Source organism: Oculina patagonica, chromosome 11 (assembly GCF_052425735.1).
Source record: "Oculina patagonica isolate OP01 chromosome 11, crgOcupat, whole genome shotgun sequence".
Classification (NCBI taxonomy): domain Eukaryota; kingdom Metazoa; phylum Cnidaria; class Anthozoa; order Scleractinia; family Oculinidae; genus Oculina; species Oculina patagonica.
Genome location: NC_135768.1, coordinates 11029643 through 11044258, shown reverse-complemented (window position 1 = coordinate 11044258; position 14616 = coordinate 11029643). Strand labels below are relative to the sequence as shown.

Genomic DNA, 14616 nt, shown 5'->3' with positions numbered 1-14616 from the left:
GCTTGGACACTATCAAAGGAAAAAATGCAATAATCAAGCTGTAACGCTATTCTAACTTGAATGTTTCGCTGGCTTGCACAGTCTTTGTTTGCATTAAAACACATCCTTCACACCTCCCCATCAATTTAGTCATTTAAATCCTTTCCTGAGGAAGGCTCTTAAACCTGATCAGTGGTGAGCATGTTTGTCTATATTCATATGGGACTGGTTTCAAATGGATTTGGAGCAAAATGCACACCAGATAGTCTTTTTGTGTTCACACGAGAGAACTACTTTCTGTATGGCTGTCCAGTCCTGATCCCTGAGCTTGCTTTCTGCAGTCACTTTCCCCATGTGAACATTGAGACAAGTCCACATTGGAGACAGGCTGTATATTAAATAATTACGACTTTGTTCACAGGGGACTTGTGCTAAATGGATCTGGTCCAAGGCTGTTTCAGTATCTTCTGTTCATGATTAACTGACAGAAACAACTAATCTGCTCATATTGATCTAGATACAGATCAGTAAAGGGCTGGTTCCTTGTGTACAAAGCCTTAGACTTCCAATTGAGTGGGCCGAGTTCAAGCACTAGCTGGAGTGACAGCATAGGCCTTTTTCGCTTTTCCCTTTTCCCCCCCCCCATCCAAAAAAAAAAAATTTTTTTTTTTTTTATGAAAGTGGAGAAATAATAAAAAAAAAAAAAAAAAAAATAAAAAGAACAATAAAGGAAGGGAAAAGGGAAAAAACGTTATAGCCGCCGTATCCGTAAAACGGCCTATAGGAAACTTTGCTACCTAGTCCCCATAAATCTAATATCCCACATTCCCCACACCACAAGGGTTCTGATTTGTTGCAAAGTCCCCACAAAATCCCCAGTTCCTTCACATAATCATACAGTATTTATGAGCTGGGGTGGGCTAAGGTTTCCCCCACACCAAGCCAGTAACAAGTGCAATAAAACCCCGTCCCATGAAAAATTCCGGACATTCCCTGGAAAATTCCTACAGATTTGCCATAAACACCCAAATCTCCATAGATTTCTAAGATCCTTACATAACCCTCCCATAACCCTCCACAGTCTTAGTGGTGTTTGCAGCTGGAACTCAGCTCAGATCGAGATCGAGAATGATCACAAGGTCTTAACGAACGCGAATGTCCTCTGTGGACCAAGAGAATTAACTTTAAAAGAGTAATGCAACCCAAAATGTAATAATCAAAAGCATACTCACATGCTAGTTTTACTTGTTTGCTGTAAAGTCGCTGAAGAAGGGCCGAATATCGTCCTTGAACATTGAGCCGTCTGAGTGATACAGTTCTTCGAATTTCTCTGCAAGATCACGACAAAAGTAAGCTAACGATTATCTTAATCAAAGTGTAAACTTTCACGCAAATTACCGTTAATAAACTCGTGGATTTCCGCAGAGAAAGCAGCGATGAACGACAGCGCGATACGGACGCCATTTTGAAAATTGTTGTGCATGCCCTGAGGAGTAAAAGCGCTGGTTTCAATTTGCAGTTTGCTGGCTCAATGACGAAAGAACATGGCGTCCAACATGGCGGGAATCGCAGGTCTTCTTGTTCTTTTGCTATTTTCTCCATTGTGTTTAGCTAAGGACAAAAAAGTTAAGACGCCAGTTATTCCTCCAAATCAGCAACTTCGAAATGAGAACTGGGATCGCATGTTAAAAGGAGAGTGGATGGTTAAATTGTGAGTACTTTGTTGATCGGAATAATATCAGCTCTTTGTATTTGCCGCTAGGGTGCGGTAGGTAGGGCCTCTGTTTGTTCTATTTCCAGGGATCGGAAATGCCTAATTGCTCATTAATACCAGCGTTTTAATTCTGGTTTCTGCAACTTGAAACGACTAAGAAAATGGTACACCTGTTGAAAGGACGCTATCGTAGCCCGTCGCAGACCCTCTAGATTCTTCGATCTGTTACACCCATTTATGCCCCCAGGGCAGGGGAGAGAGGTTTCGTGACTCTAGTGACCAGAGAGAGTTCTGTGTTTCCTAGCCTTTTGAACTAAAGAAACTGGGCCCTTACTTGCTAATATTATATTTCTGTTTGAAAATAATTGAATTGGGAAGAAAAATAAACTTATCATGAACACTGAAAGAGATGAAAAATGATCAAGAAAGAAAGAGGCACATGCTATTCACAGCAGGAAGAAATACCATAGCTTAACTATGTTTTAACATTTTCAGCAACTGGCCCATATGGGTCTTCATATAAAATATTGACATATCAGCTGTAATCACAAAAACAAAGATAAGACTAAGTTGTCATAGCATAATTTATTACTAATATATAATTTGTAAATAATTATAAATTACTGGCATGATTTCTCAGCATTAGGATAACACACCACCTAATTTATTGAAGTGCCTTTCTTGAGGCCCTGCCAGGAAATTCTGACAAGCGACATGGCCCAAAAAGTAGCGACAGCACATAAAAAATCGGACACACCCTTTTGAAAAAACTTAAATTCCGACTATGGTAGGACAAGTAATTTTCCTTCAATTGATGGTTACTACCAACAGCGACACTGAAGCTAATGGTAAAACAGCGATTCACAGCCCTGGCATTTTTAAATTTAGACAAGCGGCACGGGAACCCCCCTGGTAGGGCCTCTCTCTTTACCCAGGTATATAAGCTTAAATGGGTATCGGTAGATTAACTGCAGGGGGTAACCCTGACGGACTTGTATGACCCTAATGAGCACTGAAACCTGAACCACCTTAATATTCTGAACTCCAACAGGCAAACAATGTAAATAGCTGTAAGGTCACAGTAAAATTATGTATACTAATAGGCCAGTATATTTTTTCTTCAAGCTTTGCTCCATGGTGCCCTGCTTGTCAACAAGTTGGTCCTGTGTGGTCCACTCTTGCTCTTAAAGCTGAAAAACTTGGCATAAATGTTGGAGAGGTTGACACAACTAAGGAACCTGGTAATTAGTCACCTTTTTCTTTGATGTTGGAAATAAAACTCATCACCAATGGATGAGCTTGGGGAAGGGTGCCCTAGGTATGATAAAGCCACGCAAAATTCTAGAGAATGTGAAGGTATCCATGGCAACCCTTCAGAGCAGCAACCACCAGGCCGTTACACTGATAGAATCAGTGGAATACTTATAACCAAAATACTAACCAAATCCAATGCTTACCCTATGGAAGGGGTGGGAGCACAGAAATGGCTGGAACGGCTAATGTGATGCCCCTATAGAGACCTGATATGTTTAACTATTGCGATGCCCCCCCTGACCAGTATTGGTTTGTTACTTAACCTAAATTCCATTTACCACATTTAAATCAAAATAAGGCCAACAAATGGCCAACAGTCAAGCCAATAAATTTAACAGTCTGATCGTCAGCTGACAGACAGTTAGCTGATAGGTGACTGGCAGTTTTTTATTTTGGGGGATCTGTTCTTCACTTTTTCCCAGGGTGGGAAAGGAGATTGTGGTTCAATCCCTTGTAAAAATTTTACCGCGATCGCGCCGCGAACGCGCCGCGAATCGCGGCGCGTTTTTGGCCGCCGCGATTGGCGCGATCGCGCCGCGATTGAGCTTGGATCGCGCCGTGATTCGTGCCGCGATTCGTGCCGCGATTCGCGGCGCGTTTTTGGCCGCCGCGATTGGCGCGATCGCCCCGCGATTGAGCTTGGATCGCGCCGCGATTCGTGCCGCGATTCTCGCATCGCGGCGCGATGGGTCGGGAATCGCGCCGCGATTTGGCTTGAATCGCGCCGCGATCGCGCCTAAATCTATAAATTTAAAAACAATTATCTTGGCGTTTTGCATACCGACAAAACAAACACACAGACTGTATCGAAACAACATCATTTATTTACGGAAGCTTACAGAAAAAAACGGCCAGTTTCGCTGCCGAGCACAATTAAATTTCGCAAAGCTGGAGAGCGTGATTGAGTCTTTAGTTTACAAGCAAATAAGTGAACAGTTCTTCTGTAAAATGTGAACAACACATACATAACGGCAACTAACCTTTTACTCATGCTCAAGCGAAAGAAGATGCAATGATGTGATCTACCAAACGAGCGAACTATCTCTTGCATCTGCGAAGAAGCCGAACCGTCGAAGATGCGCTTTCTTCTCCCCCGAAGCTTTTTTAAATAATACAACATTTAAGTCCCAAGCATCAACAGGTACAACTTTGCATTGAATGGTCCTTACCGTCAAAATGTTTTCCTCTTTCCACTGTTCGAGTTTTGCAGTTTTTTTATATTCACAGTTTAGCTGTAGTTCAGTCAACAAAGTCCATGACGAAGCGACGAAGTGACGAAGCTGTCGCTCGAATTAACAAAACAAATTCTAGCAGTTTTCACAGAGACGCTTTTCCCTCAAGTTAGGTCGCTTCTAAACTCTTGTTATTCAGAAGCAGCTAAAAAAGAACACATTTTTCCAGTCCTGATTGTGAAGAGAAAACATACCAACTTTCTCGAAATAAAATTTCTTTTCTGCTTGCGATGGCGTAGCGATTGCGTGTACTATGCACTACGTGACCTAGCTCAGCCAATCGTAACGCTCAGTTCACGACACCTTGCGGCAAAAGGCGGGAAAGGACTTCGATGTGTGTGGTCTACGATCGTGGTCTACGGGAAGGTAAATATAAAGCTCTAAAAAAAGCTCATTCTGACAGCCTCTTCGGAGCCACAATTAAATTAAATGCCATATAGAGGATTTTTCAATGCAAAAAACGCAATTGCAGCGAATTCCTGATTGTATTTGCATTTGAAGAAAATGGCCGACAGAAATTTGTCATTGGATTGCTCAAAGGTATTAAGGTTCCTCAAAGATAAGAAAAGAAAGAAACAAAGTGTTTGAAAAGATTAAAAAACGGACTGTTAAGAAATAAAAATTCTTATCTTTTAATTTATCTTTACTCATTATCACGCGCCGCTTTGTCGCGCCAGTTCGTCTAGACTAAAACTAAATAAAACTTTTCTCGTGGGAATCACGTCCTCACGGCTCACCGTCACGTAATAAAATGTTTTTCGACATTTTAAATCAAACTAGTTTTATAACTACTTTGATTAGTACTTAAAGTTTATTTCATCAATACAAGTCATGATTTGCGTTACGACCACAGCATGATTTGTGAGAGTTTCAAAGCATATTGACTTTCTCCCGGTGATCGAGAAGTGAGTTCTCGCCGGGAACACTTCCCGAGATTTATTCCAGCCCCCCAAATCGCGGTGCGGTGGTAATCAATCGCGCCGCGATCGCACTCATCACGCCGCGATCGCGACTATCGCGGCAATCGTGGCGCGATCGCGACATTCGCGGCGCGATCGCAACTATCGTGGCGCGTTCGCGTTCATTTACAATCGCGTCACGCACGATCGCGTCGCGATGACAACAAATCGCGGCGCGATCGCGTCAGTCGCGGCGCGATCGCGACATTCGCGGCGCGATCGCGGCAATCGCGGCGCGGTCGCACCGCGATCGCGATAAAATTTTTACAAGGGTTAATATCCATACCTACGCCATGAAGGCAGGCATTACAAAATTCAAAGCAAAATTTTTTAAAAGAAAGTATGAAGCTCTAATAATACAATTGAATTTATGACAAGGGGTTGTGGGTGGTAAGAAATCTACTGAATTTATGTGGTCAGGAACATTTAATACATCTTCCCCTTTATTTGCTTGTATCAATGGTACCGTACAAATAAATTATTTACTGCATCTGCATTCAAACAATTTTAAGGTTTCCTTTCTTTTTAGTTCTTAGTGGAAGATTCATGGTTTTCTCATTACCAACTATATACCAGTAAGTATACATTCATTTGTTTTTTCCCCAATCCTTAAATTTATTCACCTGCAATTGATGCAAAGCCACCACTAAAGTAGTAGTGAAGAGGGTTTTGGTTCTCTTCATTCTAGCCCTCTATAGATAGTATTTTATGTTCAATACATACTTCTATATTTTCCTTGTCTTTGAAGTAAGATTAATATATAATATTTAAAGCTGACATCCAGCATGTGCTGCACAGTCTCGGGTTTGTTTTCACATTCTTTTTTTATTTCTTTAAAAATTAGTAAGAGTTATTGTCTAAATAACATCATGTTTAATTATTTTAATCTTTAGTGTAAAAAATGGAGAGTTTCGGAAATATGAAGGGTCAAGGTCTCTGAAAGGATTCACAGACTTCATAAGTGGTCAGAAATGGAGGGAAATTGAGCCAGTGCCTTGGTGGAAATCTCCAAGTTCACATCTGTATGTATATCAGATTTAAAATTAAATTTCTCAAGAGTGTATGTTGAGGGGTATCCTGGACAAAACTGTTGACACACATACCTTTTTCCAGACATGAAACAAGGATGAAACAATTCAATGCATACTTACTAGCTTTTTAGATGGTCTGATTTCACTATATAGGTAAATAAAAATGTTCAAATTGAAAAATTATAATATTAACAATTATCAAAATAAGCCATTGAGGCCTTTATGACATTTGAAACGGATGAAGACCGAAGATCATCATCATCATCATGACTCATCACACCAGTAGGCGCATAAGACGAAGACCGAAGATGTTTGGTCTAAATGTCTTGATTTACTATTTTTGTGAACGTCGTTTTATTATGCTCATGCAATTCTTCATTAAGTATTAGAAATTGTGGTGATCATTTTTGGCCTGGCCTGCACATGCATGATTTTTTAATCGTGTTATGTTCTTTTTAGCATGGGATGTCTTGGTCTGATGTTCAAGTTGTCTGTGATTTTAAAGGTAACTTATTGGTAAACTAAGGGCCCGTTTATATGAGGAAGAATTGTCCCTGGTATGAGGGTTACCCTCCATTCCAGGCTTCCCCAAGCTATAGTGAGAGCTTTTCTTGCATTTCTGCAAACCGTTTATGAGAAATTGCAAAATTGCCTTGGGGGGCAGGGTAGCCAGTGTGAGCCTGAGATGTGAGTTAACTTTTCCCCATACAAACACTTTTATGTTGTAATAATACACCTTTTATTTACATTTAACTCTGGGAGGAGGGAAGCCTGGGCCGAGTTTGGCTGAGTCTGCGCTGTAGAACTCCGTGTGTATGCTGTAGAACTCTGAACATGTGCTCAATCTAGCTGTTCCACTAGAGTTAATGGCTATTTTTCACTTACCTACTAGGGACAAATTGGAACAGCTCAAAACTGGGAAGTCTCAGTTTTGGCTTGGTCAGTAGAGAGAGCTTTGTTCATATAAATGCTCGGTGAAAAATGGCTTGGGGGAGAGGGTTACCCTCCTACCAGGAGCAACTTTTTTCATTATAAACAGGCCTCCTTATATAGCAGACTATATTATTATGGTTAGGCTATGTCCAGAAGGGGTACCTTTTTCATGCTGCAGATATAAAATGGTAACGATTTCACAAGTTGGAGTATAATCATTTAGCTATAGAAAAGTACCTTACATTTTTAAAATATCCCCAACAGACCCACTGAACAGTCAATTTAGTTATTATAATACGGTACATGTTATTAGTGAAAATTTAAGAAATAGATGTGAAAGGGGTTCCATTTTCAGTCGAATGTGTATAAAATAGTTTACTTTTGTGTCAAAAATGTTATATCGAAGGGTAAAGGGTTTAGGCCTCAAAGTGGAGCCTCCCCCTATAAATTTTCTTTTGAGGAGCCCCAAAGCTTTTCACCCAAAAATGACACCTTGCCACATGGTGAGAGTAGATAAAACTTATACTAATGAATTCTTGGCGCAGTCTAACAAATATTTGCATTGGGATAATCTTTAGAAAACTACGTAATAGCAGATCTCATTTGGGCAAAGTAGCACAGGTCCTAGTTCTTTCTGTTCCAATCTGAAAGATAATGGAATGGATTTTACCTTTACCTGAAGTGGAAACTCACAGGGAAAAGAGTTGTGGGAAGCAGGATGATACTTGGGGGAGGATGATGATGACAGAGGCCCTGAAATGAAGCTGCAAAGAAGGCAGCAGTTTTGTTGCTTTTCTCAATAGACATGCCCAATGCACCATGTAACTCCCAGCAATCTACAATGTTAATTTTTATATTGTCATTGTTTGCAGGACACTCATGAACTGCTGACAGTGACATACCGCCTTCCAGTGTGGGCTTCCTACACTATATTTGGAGTGTTGACAGTTCTTGTAGGAATTTTACTTGGGGTGGTAAGTTGTGTATGGACTGAGTAATACTTAAAATGTGTTCTAAAACTAGGCGGTGGCATGGCTGAGTGGTTAGAGAACCTTACTTGAAATCCAGAGCTCATGGGCTGAAGTCCTGTTCTGACCAGTAGCTAGTATTGTTCTTGGCAGTCTTGAGTTCAACTCTGCAGCTATGTTTGTCAATAGCCAACTAGTCTGCCTCCTGCCACTTGGGATTTTTAACCATGTTATGTTCAGAGGTTGTTTATATTGGCCCTGAAAAGTGCATATGGGGAGTGGTAAATTACATGTAAATTATTAATATTACTATTTTTTATTTCTTTTCATTATAAGATTATATTGTGTTGTTCCAGAAAGTATCCATTCCCCTCCCTCGGAAGGTTTTTTGGTTTGAATCCCCCACTCCTCTGGAAATTCCAATTAACCTTCAAACTGAGTCTTTCCTTTCAAAATTTTGGCTTTTGAGACCCCCCATCCCCTCAGAATTTCCAATAACCTTCCATGGGGTGGGTATGGATGTTTTCTTGAATTGCACATTCTTATTAATTTTTTTTATTATTTTAAATCTCATTATTATATACTCAACAAAATACCGCGTTTTTGATTGGTAAATGACGAATGCATAAATAGGTTATAGAGTGCAAATTGGGGTTATAGAGTGCAATACAGAAGTTGCTTTGGAAACACCGGGGAAGCGCCAAATTTGAAAACCAAATTAAAAAATGGCGGACAGCCGGTTTGCTTTGTCAAACCAAAATATCGTCGAGCAACTTAAGGAAAATGCGAGAAACAAAACCACGTTGAAAGCTACACAGACCTGGTTGAATGTTTGGCAAACATGGGCAACAGAGAGAAAAGTAAACCCAAAAATGGAAGAATACAAGCACGAACAACTCGATGAGATGTTGCAAACCTTCTACACAGAAATACGCACAAAAGACGGGTTTGGATACGAACCTGAGAGTTTAAAATCCATGCTGGCAGCCCTTGACTGCTATTTAAAAGAACACGGCTACAAGTACTCGATAATTAGAGACCGAGAGTTCCACCAGTCCAAATTGGTACTTGAAGGAAAAGTGAAGTGTCTCCGACAGCAAGAAAAAAGGCAAAAGACCCAACGCCGCGAACGCACTGACAACCGAGGAAGAAGAAATGCTATGGAGTGAACAAAGTCTCGGTGACTGCAGCCCAAGAGTTCTTTCCCAGACGATGTGGTGGCTCTTGACTCAACATTTTGGCCTGAGGGGAAGACAGGAACACCACTCAATGGAAGTCGAGGACTTTAGTTTTTGTGTGGACGACAGCGGCACAGAGTACGTCACATTTAAAGAGAATCCTACAAAAACGAGGCAGGGAGGACTTAACACAAAACATCGTAGTGTTCTGCCAAAAATGTTCGCTACTGGCGGTCAGAGATGTCCCGTTGAGTTGCTGAAGCAATACCTCAGTAGACGTCCTCAAGAGCTGCGATAAAAAGGTCCTTTTTACCTTGCCATAATTGAAAACCCCAAAACAAATGTTTGGTACAAGAAGCAGCGCCTCGGCATAAACAGAATCGACAACATGATGAAGAGCGTTGTAAAGAACACACCTCTGGAGAAAAGCAAGAAGAGATTGACTAACCACAGCGCAAGGAAGACGGTTGTGAAGAAACTGAGGGCAGCAAGCGTCGAGAGGCAGTCGATAATCCAGGTGACTGGACACGTAAGCGAGAAATCTCTTAACGACTACGATGAAGGTAGCGAGAAGGAACAGCAACAACTCTCCAACATTATCAGCATGCCTCCACAGTCAGCAGCTTCGAGCAGTTTCGCAGGTGTACCCGCAATGCCGTCTTTTCCCGCTACAACTTCAAGAGGTGAACAGGTGAACACAAGCAGCCATGCTTACACCGTGAACAATTTTCACAACTGCCAAGTCACATTTAATGTGATTCAAGGACAGTGCACTTCACCTAAGTCTGTGAATCCGAATGCTATTTAGTGAGTCCGATTGAGATTAAAAACATTCAGGAACATTTGAAAAGAGATAAGTGAACCAGTATTCTTGTCGCTTTTAACAACTGAAATTTAGCTTTTTGAGTTCAGCTTGTAAGCGTATATTTTCTCAGAAACTTTTCAAAACTTCACGCTTGATTTGCCTTGTCACAACATGATATTTTTTGATTGGTTCAAATAAAACATGTGAGCATTTGGGAAACCATTGAAGCGTTTCATGTGGTATGCATGGCGTGCAAATAGCGCGACGCAGTAATTTTTGTTGGGTACAGCACTGTACATAATAAATAAAAAATCTCAATATAGCATACCATGATAATTTACATATCTGGCACTGTGACATTTCATGTTTTCTACTGTCATCAGGGCATAGTCTTTTTGTCAGACTGTATTTTTGGAGGTCCTTCCTACCACTCCACCAAAGTCCCTGCTCAGCCATTAAAGAAAGAGTCAGAAGAAGAGTCTGGTGAAGAGGATGAAGATGGTGAAGAAGAAGAAAAACCAAAAAATAAAAATGACCAGGGTGGAGTGAGAAAGAGGGTATGTATTACTGGCATGATTTACTGAGTTCAATGAGAAAAATTTAACAAGGTTGTGACCCTGTTTTGCTAGGGCTTCTAGGGCTTCAGAGATTCTTGTCAAAAAATTAATTGAAAACTTTAACTGTAAGTCAGAAAATCTCAATCACTCACTGTATATGAAACGGACGGGGGTGCTCCTCGGAAATTTTTAAAAGAACCCCTGAAAGAGACCAATCTGGGCATGGCTCAAGCTTTTCTTGACCCCTAAAAGGTCCTAAAAGATAACAATAAACTAAGAATAGAATTTATATTTGTATATTTCTTCGTGTGTAACCCTAAAATGAGACCATTATGGCTAAAAATATTGGTGTTTTCCCCAGAACACCCTAAGCGAGACCAAAAATCCGAAATTTACACCCCTAAGCGAGACGACGAGCATCACTGTTATTTTCCTTTTCCATCCACCCTCCCCCCCCCCCCGGGATTTGAAGGTCATTCTTAAAGTGTGCCTGTGAGAACAACAGGTACATTTTAATGAAATTAAATTAAATTTTAATTTCCCAAGATCTGCTCTCAAGTAAACTAGTCTTATCATTTAGCTTTCGAACCATTGCTGTGAATCAGCTGATATAATCATTGCTTTAAAAAAATATAATTATAATATTGATTCTTTCTCTTTTATTTCTGTTAGGTGGCTGCCTCAACTGATTAACTACAGTACCACAGTTCTATTTTTTTAAATCGCAACTTGCACACAGCAAGCCTGCACTGAGATGATTTTGTCAGTGTTTAGCTAGCTGATATTTCACCACAGTCTGTAGATCACTGAGATTCACCAATCCAGAAACTTTTAATAGATTCAGACAACGTAGCTTTTGGTACTGAAATGTTTGGGATTGTTTGAATAACTAGCACATGATTGGAGGTTTTCAAAGGCAACCAATGACCAATGTGCTAGTACCTTTAACAATCCCATAATTTTTACTGTGCCTTTAAAAACCATTAGAACTTTAAAGTTATAAAACCAAACTAAAGACTGTGTTTCCCACTGCCTTTAATCATAATTATAGCTCAACTAATAAAATTTGAAAAGCATAAACAAACAAAATGGATTCATATCTACCAATCACAACTTTAATAACCTTTTGAACCCATTGAAGTGCACTTCTATTTCCTGAGAGGTCCACTTTGGTGATTGACAGCAACAAAAAAATGTAATTGCTGATTGAGGAGAGGTCCCATTTCATTGCAAGGTGCAGTAATCTTATTATTGACTGCTAGTACTGAATATTCCTGAAGTTTCTGGAGTGGTAAACTGTGTAAATCGGATTGCAGGATTCACTACACTCATGACACTTTCACCAAGAAGTAGAGCTAAGAATTGAAAGGTCAATTTAGAATTAAATTTTGTACATGTATTTATTGAGTCTTCATCTCTTTTTATCAGACTCATTAATAATAAGTTTGAATTTGGTATTAATGACCATTCATAAAGGAAAGAACAAAAAGAAGGACATGTATGATTAAGAAGCTGTACAATTTGTATTGCATCACTCAACAGTGAAACAATTCATCCTTGTGTAAGTTAACTGCAGCTTTTATTTTTTTAACAGGCTGTTTGTCAACAAACAATTATATTATCTATAGTTTAATTTTTTTGTGTATTCTATACTTTTATTTGTTGTCCTTATAGTCTGTGTTTGCACATCTAGTTGTGCATGGTTAATGGTTTTCGCAGGTGACAGTATAATGTGGTGTACCTTGTTTATTATTTGCACAATATTGATCTGATGCATTGTTTACAAACATTGTACTAAAAGTATTTGGTTAACAAATTTGCAGGGTGCTGTACCATCAAATTCCAAAAACAGCCAATAGATCTTATACCTTCCAACTCTCACGCCTTGAGCGTGAGTCTCACGCCTACGAGTTGAAAAAAAAATGTGAGTTATAACAACCAAAAACGACACATTTTCCAAAAAATGTAATCTCAAACCAGTGTGAGAAAATAAAACACCATGTAAAATGAGTAAATGGCGATACCTTCCCCAAAATGACAGAGTTTTGACGAAAAAAAAAGCATTGGGAACGTGGTCGTGTTTAGCAAAACACGTCCACGTACTGGGATCAGGAGATGTTCGGAACGTCTTCGGAATACTTTGGACGTCTTCGGAAACTTCGGACATTGTCGTATCGTCTTCGGAAATCCTGGCACTCTCAGGATAAAAATCTCACGCCTTTGACCCAGAAAAAGTTGGCAGATATAAGATCTGTGCATGTAGACTCGAAATTTATTTTTCCAAAGTCCTCACTTTTTTATAAGATTGGATGCACATTTTTCTACTTTTTAATAAGAGTTCATGTCATGCACCAAAGTGCTTTTTTGAGGGACATAATTATGAAAACAATGGAATGTTTGATAACATGAGAGCAGTGCAAAAAGAAGCATAAGGTGTAGCCAAGTGCTTCTTGCATGTCTCAAGTGCTAATTAAAAACAATTTACAAGTGCTTAATTTATAACTTGTCAACACAGGAGCAAGCTCACTATGTTAAAAAAACTGTGTGTGCTCAAACTTACACCCACTTACAGTATTACATGCATAGCAGCTTTCTATCGACATCCATCTTTTGATGTGCTAAACAAACAAGACAGATCTAGATCGAAATCAGCCAATCACAGCCCACTTGCATGACCCTCTGAAGTTGTTAGCTCATTTGCATGAAACCAGCATGGGTTAGCATCAGTTTTGATTGGCTTATTTCAAACTGTAAGTCAAAAAACAATGTCGAAAGATGGATGTAGAAAGATAGCTATGCATGCAATACCTAGAGTGGGTGTAATATTTTTTATTGTGATGAAGGCTGAATGCATAACATTGCCACAGGGAGCCCGAACGCTGTATTGGCAAAGTTAATAATGAAAATAAAGATATGTTTGTTACCTGTGCTCCTGTGTCTTTCTTTGTCCTTAAAATGGTTGTGCTCTTGTGTCTTTCTTTGTCCTTAAAATGGTATTTGAATCGGTGCGAAAACGGTTTGAGCAAGCCTTGTCTGACGCTCCGTAAATAACGATGCAGTTAACACGTCTCGTATTTCCATTCATGTTATTAACTATTAATTCTCAACGGGAGAGCGAGAGAGAGAGAGAGAGAGAGAGAGAGAGAGAAAAAGCAAGGGATGAAACTAAAATCAGGGCTGATTTATTTCGAGGCATAATTTTCTTATTATTGAACAAAAAGTGCTATTACCTCACACCTAGCTTGATTTAAGGCCAAATGAATAGATGATGTTTGATTTGTTTGTTCGGATACCCGTTTTCCTGCTTAATTTTGGGTTGATTTTACAAGCGTCTTTTCGTTAGCTCTGTGACTTCACTTGACCTGACCGGAAGTGATTTAAAACTTGTGAACATGGGCTTTATCAAAGTGGTTCTATTGTTCTCGTGACAGCATCTTTTGTCTTCCTTTGACAGCCGCTTGCCATGGGAAATATAAACCAGAACCTACCACGCGCAAAACTGGAAATTCGCGCGACGTTATAAACTTCATCGCTCTTGTCAGGTCGTGCGAGTGTTCGACAAATAATTGTCTTTTTTTTTCCTTAAAAAAGTCTACCTCTCTTTTCTCGGACTCGTTTCTCTTTGGTACCACGGCATTTGCGTAGGCCAAGCTGGTCAGCTTTTCATATTTTATGTAGGAAAAAAATGTAACGCCGCGTGGAGATGTGCTTCTTCTCGACATCGCCATGCTAAACAACGAGCAACCTAAGCGATTCTATCGCCGAAAATACGTTCTGTTTGTCCACATTACAACTGTGTTATGACCGCGAAAAAACGGAGTGGAACGTAAGAGAAATTTATTGTCGAGTACCTAGTCATAATTCAAATTTTGAATAATTTGTAACGGCTAAAAGGAAAATTATTTATTCCTAGAATTATTTTCTACAATTGTGCCCGAGACTGAGA

General features: G+C 39.8%; 1 protein-coding gene across 2 annotated transcripts; it reads left to right on the top strand.

Moving 5' to 3' along the window:
- Positions 1–1511: 1511 nt before the first annotated feature.
- Positions 1512–13593, top strand: LOC144630506 (thioredoxin-related transmembrane protein 1-like). 2 transcript variants are annotated; one of them, XR_013566565.1, is made up of 8 exons: positions 1512–1690; positions 2819–2934; positions 5728–5773; positions 6092–6220; positions 6689–6734; positions 8035–8136; positions 10516–10670; positions 11343–13593. XR_013566565.1 is itself a non-coding variant. In XM_078488857.1 (8 exons), exons 1-8 carry the CDS (start codon positions 1524–1526, stop codon positions 11361–11363), a joined length of 801 nt encoding a protein of 266 aa, XP_078344983.1. In that variant the 5' UTR covers positions 1512–1523; the 3' UTR covers positions 11364–13593. The 2 variants fall into 2 exon arrangements, 1 of the variants encoding a protein (XP_078344983.1); XM_078488857.1 differs by having other exon boundaries at positions 10497–10670.
- The last annotated feature ends 1023 nt before the right edge of the window (positions 13594–14616 follow it).